At 38.3% G+C, this 18,201-nt stretch overlaps 1 protein-coding gene across 1 annotated transcript in view; it reads right to left on the minus strand.

Annotated features, from left to right (window-relative positions):
• The window catches only part of LOC124787709, a 169,691-nt gene that overhangs the window by 87,143 nt on the left and 64,347 nt on the right, over positions 1-18,201 (minus strand). Inside the window, exons 5-6 of the mRNA XM_047254543.1 lie at positions 10,569-10,690; positions 1,950-2,160 (exon numbers count right to left, since the gene is read on the minus strand). Coding sequence (XP_047110499.1) covers positions 1,950-2,160; positions 10,569-10,690 — 333 coding nt within the window. The remainder of the gene's footprint in view (positions 1-1,949; positions 2,161-10,568; positions 10,691-18,201) is intronic.

Below are 18,201 nucleotides of genomic sequence, written 5' to 3' on the forward strand. Positions count from 1 at the left end.
ATTTTAAAACCAGGACAATGGTCTTCCACTTTTGATGCTGGGCTTTTTGTTGACAATGCCCTAAAATTAAAGCCAGTCTCACCAACGTTATAAATTTGTTGGGGAGAATTCTTTCCCTCTCTTATTTTTTCAAACTCATCCAAGTATTCCTTCATTGCATCACAGTCAGAAGAAATCTCGTCTCAAGTAATTGTTAGCTGACGGATTCCATGACATTTTTTGAATCTGTCCAACCAACCCATATTCACACTAAAAGACTCAACACAATTCATTAAATTGTTCAGGTAAAACAGCATTCTTCTGAACCAGTGCTCCACTCAAAGGAGTTCCCCTTTCTCTTTCCTGTGTAAACCAAAGGAAAAGAGCTTCATCCACTTTATCATACTGGGACTGTTTCTAATTCTGCCAAATTTAGAGTGTTTTTCCTGAAGACTTTGCACAGGACTGTTCAAGCTTCACTTGGTTCTTCTTCCAGTCACAAATGGTCGTTTTGCCAACACCCAGTTCCATTTCCAGTTTAGATACATTCTCACCATTCTCTATCCATTTCAAAGCATTCAGTTTCTCTTTGAGAGTTAATGTGGTATGTTTCTGTTTACTCATGACGAAAATACATACACCACTATACCAATGTGGTATGTTTCTATTTACTCATGACGAAAATACATACACCACTATACCTGAACGAATACAATACAACTGTTACAAGTGCCAGCGATCGATAATAACATAACGAAGGGCTTTGCAAGCCAACTGGCAGCGCACTGACCTCAGACACTACAAAGATTGCAACAGTGCACAACAACAACGACAGGGAGTGAGAGTGAGCCATCTGTTACCATGGTGTACCCACTTAACTGCTTGTCTGCTTGGTATACTTCATTCTAGAAACTCATAATTGTAATTCCGGCTAATCCAAACAAATCGGTAATCCGAACAAGACCCAGTCCCAATTAGTTCGAATTAATGGGACTCTACTGTATATGTACCGTTGAAGAGAGTCATAGTAATTTCCTTCACTTACTTTTTTCTAGGTGATCAAATGCTTCTCCACTAACGCCTTGAGTTTAATAGAGTAGTAAAGCATGACAAACTAGCTTCCATAGCTAAGATCTCTGAAACATCTAATATAGTGATGCTCAACCTGAAGATAGCTAGTTCAAATTTTGGCTGGAGAAGATATATTAAGGGAAGGGAGCAAGAGATGGTAGCATAAAGTTCTTTGCCAACAGACTATGTACTTATGTTGAGTCAAATCCCAAAACTATTTTCCATATCCTGTGGAATGAGGATATGAACTAATGATGAACCATGTGTCAAGTGGGTGCAGTTAGGATGATGGTGCCCATCCACATTATTTGAAAGTAGGCTATGTTATTACACTGAATTTCAGCCTCACAAAAGAAATAATCAATACCATTCATAGGATACAAATGCATATTTGATGCTTTATAAGACGAAGGCACTAGCAAACCACCTCCACTAGGGTTCTGTTCAGGATATCAATGCAAGAGCCCTGTATCATTCCAAACACTTACTGTCTGAGAATATAAACTGATTTTTGCTTTTGGATCATAAAAAGTGTTACATCTTAATGCACAAAAAATCTGAGAACAGTCCATGTGATACAAGAAGGTATTAACATAACAACATGTTTGACCTGATCCTGATTGTCTGTTATAGAATTAATATCTCCCCACCCCCTCCTCCCCCTCTGTAGTATATATCTCAGCAAAAGAATGTGAATCAGATTACATCATCGATCAGTTACAATGATTAACAATCAACTGCGATGTGAGAAGCAATTCAGTTCACAATTCTTTTGCAAGTTTACCTCATGTCCAGCTGTTGTGGTAGTAAAAATTCATTAGTGAGCACAGTGAGTCTCTGAAAGGCCACATGAGTCCTTTCCTTTTCACCAAGTTATTGTTATCTTTCTCACAACTTACCAGCTCCAGCAACATCTCTCATATCTGAAGAAATAGAGATAAAAGAAGAAAGAGGTTTTCTTCTGTGAGCTGTTAAAACAATGCACTGCCATCTGCCATAATCCTTCTCCTGAGGAGAATCAATAGTTATACCACAATGACCAGAACAAAGTCCATCTCCAAAATAACTGTATTGGCCATTGCCAGTCCCATCAACCATGCTGAATGTTGCCTGCAAAAATGTGCAGCTACATATTTTTATCTGCCTCTTAATTTGGAAATTCGAGTAAACATATGTGATAGTAAAATTGTAACACACATTAATTCATTGTTTAACATAAGTTAAAAAGAAAAGTACTAAGGATCATGAATAGTTTCAGTGTCAATGGCCATGCAGCTCCTGAAAAGAAGTTGTTTATTCAGTTGCAAATCACAGGCATACTACATTCAGAACTTAGTATAAGCAATTTTGTAACTTACTGTACAAATCTGATTTACAGCAGTTTCATTTATCATGTTCCATAGACTCCATCACAAAGTATCATCTTTGGGTACGTGTTATAAGTCAAGATGCACAATAACAGAGAAAAGTACCTATTATTATCTAATTCTATAAGTTGTATCAACAATTAACTGTCACTTAATTTATTTGTTCTTAGTGCTTAGAAAAGCTATGAATGAATAGAGCATCAGACAGACAGCAAAATCATAAAAGAAGTTGCTATTCCTTCAGTCTTACTAATTAGTTGAAGGATATTATAGCTATTTGCTTAATATTTGCATAAATACATTAATAATTTTCAAAGAATTGTGGCATCCAAATGTAATAAGTGTATTGTTCCAAGTGCCGATCTGAATTTGGATGCAGAAATGTACAGCAGAACAAAGGCAACAAACAAAAAAATGAAAAATATTCAGAAATAAGTAGAAGGAATACTCCATTTCTTACTCCCATAAATGACATGAATGTTTGGAATACAAAACTGCGGTTACAAGTTAGACTGTTTGCCAAAATGAATGTCATAAAAAAATTTAAATACTTATCTGTACAACATCCTCATTTCAAAAATTCCTATGTATATCTAAATATGTATTACACAAATAAAACAATGGAAAATCAAGGATGGAATGTAACAATACCAGAGAAGAAAGTTGCTACTCACCACATAGCCAAGATGCTGAGTCGCGATAGGCACAATAAAAAAGATTCACACACCGATAGCTTTCTGCCATTAAGGCCTTTGTCAGCAGTAGACACACATACACACACTCACACAAACGCAACTTGCTCACATGTCTGCGGTCTCAGAGAGCTGAAACTACACTCTCTGAGACAGCAGACGCATGTGCAAGAAGTTGCGTTTGTGTGAGTGCGACTGCAGGGATTTATCTCCGGCACGCCTCCCGCGAAACCCACATTCTCAACGTATATATAGTTAAGGCCCACCGGCCACTTGACCATCTTCTTCTTCTGTGCGAATGCACAAACAGTGCCTGAACTCTCACGGGAATCGGCAACGCGCCGCGAGTAATGAGTATAATGGGCGGGGGCACTACGAATGTAGTGCAGGACAATATGTTGAGAATGTGGATTTCGGGGGAAGCGTGCCAGAGATAAATCCTTGCAGTCGCTCTATGCTCTGTGTCCTCGGCGGCTCAGATGGACAGAGCATCTGCCATGTAAGCAGGAGATCCCAGGTTCGAGTCCCAGTCGGGGCACACATTTTCATCTGTCCCCGTTGACGTATGTCAATGCCTGTAAGCAGCTAAGGGTGTTCATTTCATTGTAATTTTATTCTAACGAGCTGCATGGTCACCGATGGTATCTGTTCTTTTGGACATGTCCAAAAGAACAGATACCATCTTACTATACAAAAACATCATATTTGTGTGAGAGACTGCCAGAGGGCAGAAGAGTGGTGATTCAAAGCGTCTTTTGGTGACTACATGTTGAACCATGTGCCTGTGGTGGAAATGTATCCTATTCTATAGAGGCAGGGTCAAGTGTTCGAGCAGTGCATAGTATACCAGCAGAGTATTTTTCTTTTCTTAAGCTACATTTTCTCTTTATTGAATGACTAAATATCATTTTATGAGGCAACCAATTGGCACAACAATAAATGAATAAATAAATAAATACTGAAAAGAGTGGACTTCCATAAACTGCACAAAAATTTTTATGAAGGTAAACAACTTAAGCTCAAAATCTGTTAAATCTGAATGTATAGAATAAATGTTTGTGAGTGATGACATATATTTATGGAATGAAGTCAAATATGGGAGAAATGCACTCAGTATTAAAAATATTTATTTATTTATTCTATTCAAAATATCACTGATACAAAGTTTCTAGGCCTTTTCCTGCAAGAAATTCTAAAATGGAACTCTTTCAAGTCTCCCTTAATCTCACAACTCTCTAAGTTAGCATATGTAATCAGAGTGCTCTCTAGCAATGGTGCTCATGAAATGGTAAAAACTGTGTATTTTTCTCAGATACACTCACTGTTTAGATATTAAGTTATCTTTTGGGGTAATTCTCCTCATACCTTAATGACATTCAAGAAGCAAAATACAATAATCAGAATAGTGTTCATATGAATTACTGGCTTTTCTACATTTTTGATTTAAAGGGCTGAAAGTATAAAGCAACAGTTTTTGTGGGTTTAAGATGAGCCAACTTCTATAGAGCCACCGGTAAACTTCACCTCTGATGAGTCTTGCAGAAATGGTAAGATCTCTACTTTTTGCTTCAATAAACAGAATGGTATCATCTGCAAATAGTATTGCTTCTGTCTTCCTCACACATCAGGGCAGAACATCAATGTACACTATAAATAGAAATACTCTCAAGACAAAGCATTGTGGTACACCATCTGATGGTAAGGATGGCTCTGGAAGGTAGTTCTGTGTAGTGCTGCTGTGCTTGTGTTGGACCTCTGTAATTTTGGGATTGCACATCGCATAATGACATGAATGTCGTCGAACAAATGAACAACTCCATGATGGAAAAAGCATTTCAATGGTTCCATGAAAATAGGTTGACATCAAATAAAAATAAAACTGAATATATCATCTTTTTCCTTAGAGAAACTAATAATGGACAAAGTGAACTCAAGCATTCTGTAATATAGTAAATTATGCTGCAATATCCACACAGAAAAGCTCTGCGGTAATTTCAAGAGTTTTAAATCTCCTTAGGAAGCTAAAAGATTGTGTGAGCATAGAGCTCATGCTTACAGCATACTATGCCTTTTTTCCTACATGCTTGAATTATGGAATTCTTCTTTGGGGAAACTCCACTGGAACAAAACAGTTTCTCTGGCAGAAGAAATACATTATTTGTATTTTTGGTTCAAGCAACTTAACTTCTTGCATATAGTACTTTTTTGAGCACAAAATACTGCCAGTCCCCCATCTATACATGCCCAAAGTACTTATGCGTGCCAAACAGAACGTCCACATGTATGAAAGTATATCAGATGTGCACTAATACGAAACCAGAAGCAGAACATTACATAAAAATAAATTTAAAATAGTGCTAGAGACATGGTTGAAAGAACAAGTATTTTATAACACAAATGAATTTGTATGTGATGAAAAAGATCTTTTATTATAAATGTGATTCTAACAAACAAAATTGTAACTTATGGCATACAACTTAATTAGTAGGCTATGTATTCTGTGTAAAAATGCAAGAGACACAATATCTATGTAATAACATTTATGTATGCTAACCATTTGTATAATCAGGTATGCAGTGATCATGCCTCATATAACACAACAGTTTTTGATATGCAAATAAATCAATTCAGATGTTGTTGACTTCCTGCCTCAATAGTTTGGCTGGCAGTCAGGCAGCAATCTCTAGCTGAGTTTGATGACTGGAGGTTATATTGCTCTAATTATGCCACAATGCAGTGCTGCATGTGCAAAGGTCTTGGCTGGATGAACATCTTCTGACAAACATAGCATTCTCTGTCAAATTGTACTGCAATTTAGCACACCATGGGCACACCCTCTGTCAAATTGTACCCTCAAAGTTAAATTTGGTAAAATTGGTAGAATTAGTTGTCACAATATGAAGCACTAGGTGTATAATTTAGTCTTTATGAACAAATTAAGGAAATGACAGCACCGACACCTTATCCAGATGAAAGTCACCATCCTGATTAGTAAAATCTTCTGCCAACTGTATTTCCACAGATTTCTTAATAATATAATTTCAAAAGAATTTCACCACAGCAAAGATTTTTCTGCTAGTATTGCCCACAGAATGTATTGTGGAGATGTGGAGATGTAGTGCTCAGCTATGGTTGACTACTGAGGCTGTAGCTAGTTGATAGAGATTCAGTTTTGGTTTTCAGCATATCCTCTGTATTAGTAAGATCTCCCTTCTTGGCATACCGAGCGAGGTGGCGCAGTGGTTAGCACACTGGACTCGCATTCGGGAGGACGACGGTTCAATCCCGTCTCCGGCCATCCTGATTTAGGTTTTCCGTGATTTCCCTAAATCGCTTCAGGCAAATGCCGGGATAGTTCCTTTGAAAGGGCACGGCCGATTTCCTTCCCCATCCTTCCCTAACCCGAGCTTGCGCTCCGTCTCTAATGACCTCGTTGTCGACGGGACGTTAAACACTAATCTCCTCCTCCTCCCTTCTTGGCATAATATGGTTTAATAGCAGTTGCTGTACAACCTGTGGCCATATACAGCTAAAAGTTGTGTAGTAGCAGGCCTCCGTTTAAGAAACAGTTAATTTATTCATCAACAGCATCTGCTTGCAAATGTTTTCGGGTGTTAAGCACATGAATTATGGTCTCAGATTAATTGGTCAGTGATTTTTATTGTTAAGATTTGAGCATTAAGGTCACATAAGCCAATTACCATCACTTTTCAATCCAAACCCCAAGCTGAGTTTAAGAACAAATTGTTCATGATATTGCAGCATGAGCTTTTGTATTCATTTTAAAATTAAATACAGATATAATCCAAAGATGGGTAATAACAACTTCATTCATGCTCAGCTAGTACCATCAAACAGTAGGGGTAGAAAGGTCATAATACATGAGCTTATGACTAAACCTCCTGCTGGAGTGACTAATATTTGCCTCGCTTGTGGGCATCAAGTCGGCTCTTGCATCAGACTTCTGAGCCACCTGTAAAAATGTCTCCAGGATGCCACTTGAATCCAGGCCATTATACAGGGTGAAGCAAAATTTGCACACTTGGGCTTTGCAGTGCCACTCCTCACATGCCAGTGATAAAAAACGTCTCTCACAGAATTTCATCCGGCGAGTACATCCAGCAGAAAAAGGATGTTAAAGAGCGTCCATCTGGCAACACTGTAACCACACATATGGTAACTGCCTCTGATCAGCACATCATTGTCATGCTGTACAGTTAGTGCAGTGGATAGAGTTTTGGGTTAGCGTGCAGGAGTTCAATGGTTTGATCCTGGTTTGAGGCACATGTTTTTTATTTGGTAAATGTACTCCATGTGATGCAGCATCTTCATCGTCAACAGCGATCGCAGCGGGTCCTCCAGAAAACATTTGCACTTACATACTATTATCATAGAAATGGAAGATTGGTCAGCTTTGAAAGAAGCCCTTTCCACATCATGGGTGTGAATTTATTCACACCAGTTTTCTTTGAACTCTCCTCAAATGGTCCCACATATTAGTACCAACTATAATTCTTGCTTCATTCAGGTCCATTACATTTTGGTAGGGCCTTACGTTACCAGGAGGACTAACAATGTGCTTTGAGAATAATGTCCAAACTTGGTTACTATTTGTATGTGTTATCACCATGGTCCCACTAATTATGCCTTTCAACATTGAGTCTGGTAACCACATGTTGTTTAGTACGTATCTCATTGCATTATTATTATTATTATTATTATTATTTTATCTATGGGATTATGGAAACATCACATATATTACCATCAGGGAAACAGTGTAATTTGGAACCGAAAATTTCACAGTTACACAATTAGCGGTGTCAGGATGAATCATACAGAACAATATCTGTCAGAGGGCAATGCGCATTAGATGGAACAGTGCACTGGACTGATGGCATGTTTCTACTGTATGCGCTGTGCACCGGACAGGGACTATTTGCGAATGGAGAACCATGCCTGTGACAGACTCCAATGTACATGCGTACACGTATCAAATTTTCTCATTGTAAACCTCTAAACCAGTGTGGCAGACACAAATGATGAATATGTGAATGCACTTCTGGTCCTTGGTTCATCTGATAACAGGGCTGGTGTTGCCGCTTGTGACTATGCTGTTAGATATCCTCGTCAAAGCCATCCAGATAAAAATGTGTTTTGTAACCTGGAGTTGTGCCTTCGGGAGCCAGGTTCTCTCCCTCCACCATCATGTGGCAGAGGTCGTCCCTGGACTCGCCATACTCCAGCTACTGAGGAGGCTGTTCCAGAGGTCATACAACAATAACTGCAGTGATGTACGAGTAGCACAGCAAGTCAGCTGAGTGTCCTGCAATGCACAGTTGTTAACGTGCTGCACGAGCATGGGCTGCACCCCGATCATTAAGCTTTCATGCAACACCTGCATCCTGCTGATTGCCATAAATGGATGAAATTCTGTGAATGGTTCCAACAACAACAGGAAGCCAACGATGACTTTGTGAACACCATCACTCGGTCAGATGAAGTAGCATTCACTCGTGAGGGTGTATTCAATATGCACAATGCTAACCATTGGTGTAGAATTAACCTGCACGTCATTCACGACTGTGGATATCAAGTTCACTTTGGTATCAATGTCTGGGCTGAAACATTGGGCAACAGGTATTTGGGCCCCTACATGTTGCCTGACTGTTAACTTCACAAAGGTATCATGTATTCCTCTCAAACTATCTGCAGGCAGTGCAGTTTCAGCTCTCTGAGACTGCAGACGTGTGTGGAAGTTTGGTTCGCGCGCGCGCGCGTGTGTGTGTGTGTGTGTGTGTGTGTGTGTGTGTGTGTGTGTGTGTGTGTGTGTGTGTGTGTCTCTACTGCTGACAAAGGTTTAATGGCCGAAAGCTATGAGTGTGTGAATCTTTTTATTGTGCCTATCATGGTGAGTAGCAACTTTCCTTCTCTGATATTGTTTTCAAAGTTATTCTGTCCTATGACAGGTCACTTGTTTCAACTATCTATTTCTTATCTGTCTAACCACATATTTCGTATGTTCAGCATTACAAAATGTTATAAATTTAGGATACATGTGACCTAAGAAACAGTGTTTATTAAAGCAGGAAATGTCAGTAAGAAATTAGAAAATAAAAAAAATAAAAAATGCGTCCCAACACAGGATTGAACCTTCAATCTCCTGGATGCTAACCCAAAACTCTACCCACTGCACCAACTGTACAGAACAACTAATATGTGCTAACAGAGGTAGTTAGCATACATGTGGTTACAGTGTTGCAGAGTGCCACTCTTTAATGTCCCTTTCCTGCTAAATGTACTCGCCAGACGAAATTTTATGAGAAAGAATTTTTTATCGCTGGCATGTCAAGAGTCGCAATGCGAAGCCCGCATGTGTGAATTTCACTTCACCCTGTATATTCATGCTCAGTTAATACCATTAAACAGCAGGGGTAGAAAGGTCTTTAGTCAAGTTTACATAATCTCATTAGCACTCTCTCTAACTACTTGGTTAAACATTAGGTGTTTCCTGTTTGCAGCCTTAAGCTGTCAGTAGTACTACTAGTTTCTGTGTTTGCAGAACAATAATTATTGCATTCAAATATGTTTTCAATACAGTATTCATTAATCAGCAGGGTATGCGACTTAACTACACTTTTTGTGTGTTTTATCTTTCTCCATTTTCTGTTACTGATTCTGAAATAGGATAACATTATGTTGTATCTCTCTGTTAATATTGTTCAATTTAGTAGATTTCCAATAAGTTTATCTGTATTATTTACAAGACTACTCCTTATTTTGTGATGGAAGGCACCAAATGAGTGTTCTTTCATAATCATGGATTTGCATTTTGCTTTGTTAGTAGCTATTTTCAGCTGTAACTACAGTATATTTACTTTGCAGCTCTGCCTTTCAGAAGAAATGCATCACTCACACCCATATGTGAATGGCCCCTCTTCTAAGAGTCTCTCCAAGCTTTGCATTAACACATTTGACATCACTCTTCAATCAGGAATTGTTGGACTACACAAAGAGTGCCATGGTCTTCACAGTTGTGTAAGGAGCATTCTCAGTTACATTCTTGATATCATTCTCAATAGTATAAATGAGCTTGAAGTCAAAACTGCTGCTTGCTCAGCCCCCCACCCCCCCTCACTGTCAACTGAAACCACATGTGTCAACATCACATGTGACATCACTGAACCCTCTTTCTTACTTAAAAATTCTACTTACCTGGTACTCTTTACCCAAATAGTTCTACACAATTTTTTACATTTCATCCCATGATTACTAAACAGCAATAACGTTGTCATATTAGTCTTAACCCTTTTCTCCTTTGCTTTATTTTATAACTTATGATCTGCAATGTCTGCTTCCAGACAGTATAAATGTTTGATCAATTTTTTTCTACATATATATTGTTCCTGGAAACGTGTAAGTGCAGTATATACACACTAGTTCATTTATCTTCCAAGAGTACCTGATCGTATAGACGAATAAAGTAGCAAGATGCTAGTCTCTCCTTGCATTTCAAATTGCAAAATAGTGTTAAACTTCCACCTAAAGAATTATGAGTTGTCCATCCATAATCAAGTTCATCACCTGCCAAAGAGATAATGTGATTATATTTGAGATTCTTTCCTTACAGATTACTTTACAAAATATATATGGATCACATAGCAAACAGCACATTTAAGCAAGTAAAAGTATATGGTATACAGTGTTAGGTAATGTCAGATTCAAGATATATAGCTTGTGATGTTACTTATCACTCTGGCAGACTGATGTGTAACCTTACATCTACCTAACCAATGAATGATGATTTAAGCAATATGGTGATTTAGTAATTATAATTGTATAATTGTATGGAGGCCTTGTTATGTAACTTAACATGTAATGAGTATACAGAGGAACACCAGTTGTCTTCAATGTGGGATGTCGACTGTAGTAATTCAACAGGACTAAGTACCTGTGTCGCTACTAGGAGCACATACCATGTATCATGACCCCAGGATGGACTAATGAGGTGGGTCCATAACAAATACCCACAGCATAACAATACTGTGAGAGATCCATGTAGAAACAGAAGCAGCATATTTGATATTTATTCATTTACAATCTTTCAAACTATAATATACACTCTTATGTGTTGTTTCCTATCTTGTAAAGTTTTGAATAGACAAAGTAGTTGCATTTTGAACCTATATATGCAGATTCTAATAGAAGGAACTCTTACTGTTTATTTATAAAAGTTCATGCAAGTTGAAATATTTCAATCCCAGCATTCTCAAGATTGAAATGACGATGAAGTTCAACAGCCCTGCACCATCAGGATCGTAGCATAAGTGTATTCAAGTGCAGACAGTTAAAACCACAAGAATTCAAGAAACTCGAAACTTAGTACATACCTATAAACAACACAGGCACCAACTCCATGGGGCCGGAGGGGGCCAGAGCCCCCTCAAAAATTTGTTTACGGGGCAGAGGTCCCCCCCCTCCAATAATTTAAGAAAATTATTAGTAATATTATGCTTTGTAAAATCACGAAATTATGTTGAAATTTTTATTTTCCTTGTTTGACAATAGTTACCTTTCAAAATACATGCAGTAATGAGTTAAAACAAATAATTATTACAGTAGTAAGCAGGTTAACTGAAAATGAGTGGCGTGAATCATGATAGTGTTACAGTGCTGCAGGCACACTTAGAATTTGTCCCAGTGTGCGAACCTTCGAGTAAAGTCTGGCGCTGGCGGGCCAGTGCTGCAGCCACGGCAACATCAAAAGAACTGAAGCAGAAGCACCTGAAACCCTCCTCCTCACATCACCTTGATGTTTCAAGACATTGTGACACTGCGACTATATAAAGCCCACCCTGCTGTCGCAGTCATTCAGTGTGGATAGTTTTGTTCAGTGCATGCTGCAGAATGTTTAGTGTTCCAACTTTAGTGTCTAGTGGACTATTTTATATGACTATATTTTATTCATTTACTTTAGTCTCTTAGTGTATTGTGAATTAAGTTTACAATGGATAAATTTATTACCAAAAAGTTGTGCTTGGAAGCTGATGATACTGCAAGTAAGCCTCCAACAGTTATTGTGTTGTCAGTTGCTTTGTCATCTTCAGGCGAGAACCATTCAAAGACAAAACCTAAACTATCTGGTAAGGGAAGATAACTTCAGAAGTCTTGATTGATCAAATATATGTAGGAAGAATATGAAGCATCTACTGAAAAAGTTTTTGCAAAACCTGCAAAGAGGCAGATGCTAAAAATCTGTTACAATTTTCTTCAAAAACGGAAGATGCATTTACTTCTGTAGTGTTTTCTAACTGGAAAATGGCTTTGGAAAAATTCTGTCTTCATGAAAATATGTTAACGCATAAAGAAGGTGTTCTGAAACTAAATTCTATCACCAACCAAAGTGTGGCCTCCCAATTGAATGAACAGGAAATTTGTAAATTTGTGGTAAGTTCTATGTAACCAAACTACTGAGGTTATCGGTCCCTAAGCTTACACACTACTTAAGCTTACTTAAACTAACTTACACTAAGGACAACACACACACTCAAGCCAAAGGGAGGACTCAAACATCCGACGGGGGGAGCTGCGCGAACCGAGACAAGGTGCCTTAGACCGCATGGCTACCCCACACGGCTGAATGAACAGTTAGATAGTGATATGAAGAAAGGCCGTTTAGCCCTTGAGACAATTTTTACTACCATGCAATTTCTATGCTGACAAGGACTAACAATTAGAGGGCACAAGGATGTAAACTCAATTTTTTTTTCAATTGTTGGAACTCTGAAAGAATGACGTACCTGAGTTTAAAGATTGGTTAGGGCATTCGGGGTATAAGTGGACATCCCATGATATTCAAAATGAGATCATTGATTACTAGGAAAGTCTGTGTTAAGAAAGGTATTGGCTTCAATCAAAAAACTGAAAATTTTTCTATTATGGTTGACAAAACAAGTGATTCTTCGATTCACGAACAAGTGTCATTTTGTATTCGTACTGTCAATGATTCTCCAATCAGCAAAGGGACAGAAGTGACTGAACAACTTGGCTGTTCTTCATGGCCACCAAGATGTTTTGGATGAATTGGATATCCGACCAGTCATCAATGACTTCATATTCAGTAATCCAGTCAGACATTTGACATTTGCACCTCTCTAAAGACACACTCCATTCCAAAGGGGTATCTAGAGATGTCCTTGACAGTGGTGGGATACCATTCTGACTGTCACCTGACAAAAGTCTGAGGAGTAATCGTCTGAGGTGCCTTTCCTTTTCATAGCAGGGCCCCTCTGGTTGTCAACTGCAGCACCCTTACAGCCCATTGCTGTGTCACTGATATTGTACACCCTATTTTGTTGCCCTTCATGGCAAGCCATCCAGACCTTACATACATAATGCCTTACCACGTATGACAAGGGTTTCTACCGCTTGTCTTCATTCTTGCCAAACCCTACTTGGCCAGCAATGTCACCAGATCTCTCCCCAACTGAGAATGTTTGGACTATTATGGGCAAAGCCTTACAGCGAGGTTGGGATGTTGACAATCTTAGGCACCAATTGAACAGAATTTGGTGCAATTCCTCAGAAGGACATCATAATGGGATAAACCACATAAATCAATTGAATATTACAGAATCACACATTAGTATATAACCAGATACCAAGCATCTCACATCTCTGTATATTCTACATAAGCGTATTGCCACAAACTATTTGGCAGAATGCAACATTAATGACACCTGTAAAGTTTTGCGTATTTTATCAAGTAACAGAGTAGTATTTCAAAAATAATTTCTCATAACAAATTGCAAACAAACAGCATGTTTTCATAATTTGATAATTAACATAACATGTAATGATCATATTTGGGGCTCAAAAAAATCCTAGCTACAAAATCTGAATTGATATTAAAAAGAAAATTAACATAACATTTTGCATTATTGGAGCTGACGTAAAATACTATTTTGCACAAAAACATTGCAAAATCCAAGTTAATCTTTATTATGTGTTAATTTGGTAATTTATTCCACGTAAAACCACAGTACTAGAAAGTTATCAATTATGCTTTTAATTATAAACTTACAAAACATACTGTAAATAGGTATAATATTTTCATATTTTCCCAAAATCTGTTTACTTCATAAAAAACCAGCTTAATGAGACTATCACAAAATATGTCTGGAATTCATGAAAATATTATTCAGGACAGCCAATTTGTAATTAAGAAGAAAATCAATATTCCATATTTTGCATTACTGGATCAGATATAAAAGATTATTTTCACAGTAAATCATGAAATACACAGCTACAACACTATGTATCAATTTGGCAATTTATTTTTTGTAAAGCTAATGCAGCAAGAACTTTTGTAATTAACTTTTTAAGTGTAAATCTCATAATTGGCAACTTTAATAATTACTGTTTTGTTTACTTGATTGTTAAAAAATATACACATGAGCTGCAGAGGCAGGAGGAGGAGGATGTTTTAGATGCATTTGTGAGTTTTGTTATTGTTTATGGTGGAGTGGAAGAATTCCACAATAAATACCAAGAAGATGTAAAGGGGCATTAATTTGTTCACAGTCCAGTTTTTTTCTTTGTAAATAAATAATGTGTTTGGCTGGAGTGTGGCTTGTCACAGAAGTGACAGTTCAGGCAAGAGGAGAATAGAAGCTTTTGAAATGTAGTGCTACATATGGATGCTGATGATTAGATACCCATCTAGAGTGATAACTAATGAGGAGGTACTGAACTAAATTGAACAAAGAGTTTTATGGCACATCATGGCTAGAAGAAGGAATTGGTTGACAAGACGAATCTAATACATCATCGAATTGTCTATTTGGTAAAGGAAGTGAAGAGAAGAGAGTGTGTATGTATGTGTGGGGGGAGGGGAGGGGGGGGGAGCTTACAAGTCTTGTGTTCAAACTAATATAGGTTGCAGTAGTTATGCAGAGATGAAGAGTGTTACATAGGCTGGGCTAGAGTGGTTTGCTAGTGTGGAAAGCTGTATCAAACCAATCTTTGGATTGAAGACCACTATAAAAACACAACCTTATTAGCCACTTGTCTGAATTCAAAGACTGAAAAGGTTGTTAAGGTGCATTGGAAGCAGCATTGTTCATTTTTAACAGTGTACAAAAGTAGTGATGCATTTAAAAAAGTTTCTGTATTTATAGATGTATGTAATTATTTTCCTTGAAAATACACTACTGGCCATTAAAATTGCTACACCAAGAAGAAATGCAGAAGATGAACGAGTATTCATTGGACAAATATATTATACTAGAACTGACATGTGATTACATTTTCATGCAATTTGGGTGCATAGATCCTGAGAAATCAGTACCCAGAACAACCACCTCTGGCCGTAATAACGGCCTCGATACGCCTGGGCATTGAGTCAAACAGAGCTTGGATGGTGTGTACAGGTACAGCTGCCCATGCAGCTTCAACATGATCCCACAGTTCATCAACAGTAGTGACTGGCGTATTGTGATGAGCCAGTTGCTCGGCCACCATTGACCAGACGTTTTCAATTGGTGAGAGATCTGGAGAATGTGCTGGCCAGGGCAGCAGTCGAACATTTTCTGTATCCAGAAAGGCCTGTACAGGACCTGCAACATGCAGTCGTGCATTATCCTGCTGAAATGTAGGGTTTCGCAGGGATCAAATGAATGGTAGAGCCACGGGTCGTAACACATCTGAAATGTAATGTCCACTGTTCAAAGTACCGTAAATGTGAACAAGAGGTGACCGAGACATGTAACCAATGGTACCCCATACCATCACACCAGGTGATACGCGAGTATGGCGATGACGAATACACGCTTCCACTGTACGTTCACCACGATGTCACCGAACACGGATGCGACCATCATGATGCTGTAAACAGAACCTGGATTCATCCGAAAAAAATGACATTTTGCCATTCGTGCACCCAGGTTTGTTGTTAAGCACACCATCGCAGGTGCTCCTGTCTGTGATGCAGCATCAAGGGTAAACACAGCCATGGTCTCCGAGCTGATAGTCCATGCTGCTGCAAATGTCGTCGTGTGCAGATGGTTGTTGTCTTGCAAACGTCCCCATCTGTTGACTCAGGGATCAAGACGTGGCTGCACGATCCATTACTGCCATGCAGATAAGATGCCATCATCTCGACTGCTAGTGATACGAGGATGTTGGGATCCAGCACGGTGTTCCGTATTACCCTCCTTAACCCACTGATTCCATATTCTGCTAACAGTCATTGGATCTCAACCAACACGAACAGCAATGTTGCGGTACGATAAACCGCAATCACAATAGGCTACAATCTGACCTTTATCAAAGTCAGAAACGTAACGGTACGCATTTCTCCTCCTTACACGAGGCATCACAACAACGTTTCACCAGGCAATGCCGGTCAACTGCTGTTTGTGTATGGGAAATCGGTTGGAAACTTTCCTCATGTCAGCACGTTGTAGGTGCCGCCACCAGCACCAACCTTGTGCGAATGCTCTGAAAAGTTTATCATTTGCACATCACAGCATCTTCTTCCTGTCGGTTAAACTTCATGTCTGTAGCATGTCATCTATGTGGTGTAGCAATTTTAATAGTCACTAGTGTAGTAAGCTGCCAATAAAAGATAACTACAATTATTTAATCCAAATGAGAAAGCAGGAGCTTTTTTCAAAGTAGGATCTATCATTCTAACTTATTGGGTTAAATTTAGCAGGCACAAGCACATACAGTAATAATTTATATAGTTATATTTTATTGTTAATATAATGTAAAGATTAAGTTTCTACGAATCATTTGTCTTTATTAATGTATACATTGACTCATTCAATATTCTTGAGAGAGTTCTAATTCTTGATGGGATCATAAAATATGATAAATGAATGAGTGGATATGAGAATCACTCTTGATTTCAACTGGTAGTCAGACATTAATAATAAAGTATTTGAAATGTTATTGTTGAGCATGGCTAAACTGTGAACAACAAGGGGTCTTCTGTTAGTGGGTTGGGAGCCAGTCACATTTCTAGTTAGCTATGGCATGAACACGCAGACTATTAAAGATTAATAGACAGAATAAGACTAGCATATTGAACAGCATACCTGAAGAAAGGTGCATGTGGTCATATTAATGTGTAATTAACAGACAGTGATTACAAACATGGTTAATAACTGTAAACAATAAAATGCCTATTGCATAGGAAAATCAGCCAGGACAGAAACGAGTAGGCGTGAATCAGCACCAGATTGAAAACATATGTTGGAGCTCACCCACTGTTTGGCCAGCAACATTTCCAACCTAGGCTGAAATCAAAGAAATTCCTCCACACATCAAAGCCTTTGGAAGTACTTCCATGTAAGGCAACACTTTCATTGTGAAAATCTAAGCATCAAGATTGGATGGAGTCATGTGAATATCATCTGACTGGCTGCAGTGAGGACTGCAATGTTTGGAGGTCCCTTAACCAAATAAGAACTGGTGTCAGCAGGGCAAAGTCATTGCTTAAGTAATAGGATTTCACATCAGGGAACAGCAAGTCTGTGGCCAAGAACAAGTATTTAGCCATGTGTGCTGAAGCCCTCTCTACCCATTTTCATGCTCAGAAAAAGATCTATTGCCAGAGAAAAGTTATCTGAATGCAGACTTTGTCAATTCCTTTGTCTTGCTAATTTATTTTCTGTAATCTATGTACGTATGGTTATGTAATCATGTTTATATTTAATTGTAAATATTTATCACACTTCTGACATGAGTAAATAAAAAATAAGTGACAGATTTATGATTTTTGGTAAATAGCAGCAATAACAATATGAGTAGCCAGATGTTTGAAGGAAATTAGAATTCAAAGGGTATGCAAGTTGAAAAAACAATGGAGTGAGTGATGTGCAATTGAGGATGATTGTAGTAAGTACAGAATCAGAAGATGCCATTCATGAATATGGTTTGACTCTTGTAGACACAGAGAGGATGCTAGCAGAGGAAGGGACAGATGGAAATGTACAACATAAAATAGACGCATTACATGAGTGCCTGTCAGTGTGGGAAAGGATCTGACCACATACTGCCAAATACACAGAAGCATTAGCATCAACAAC

The sequence above is a fragment of the Schistocerca piceifrons genome, chromosome 3 (genome assembly GCF_021461385.2).
Source record: "Schistocerca piceifrons isolate TAMUIC-IGC-003096 chromosome 3, iqSchPice1.1, whole genome shotgun sequence".
Classification (NCBI taxonomy): domain Eukaryota; kingdom Metazoa; phylum Arthropoda; class Insecta; order Orthoptera; family Acrididae; genus Schistocerca; species Schistocerca piceifrons.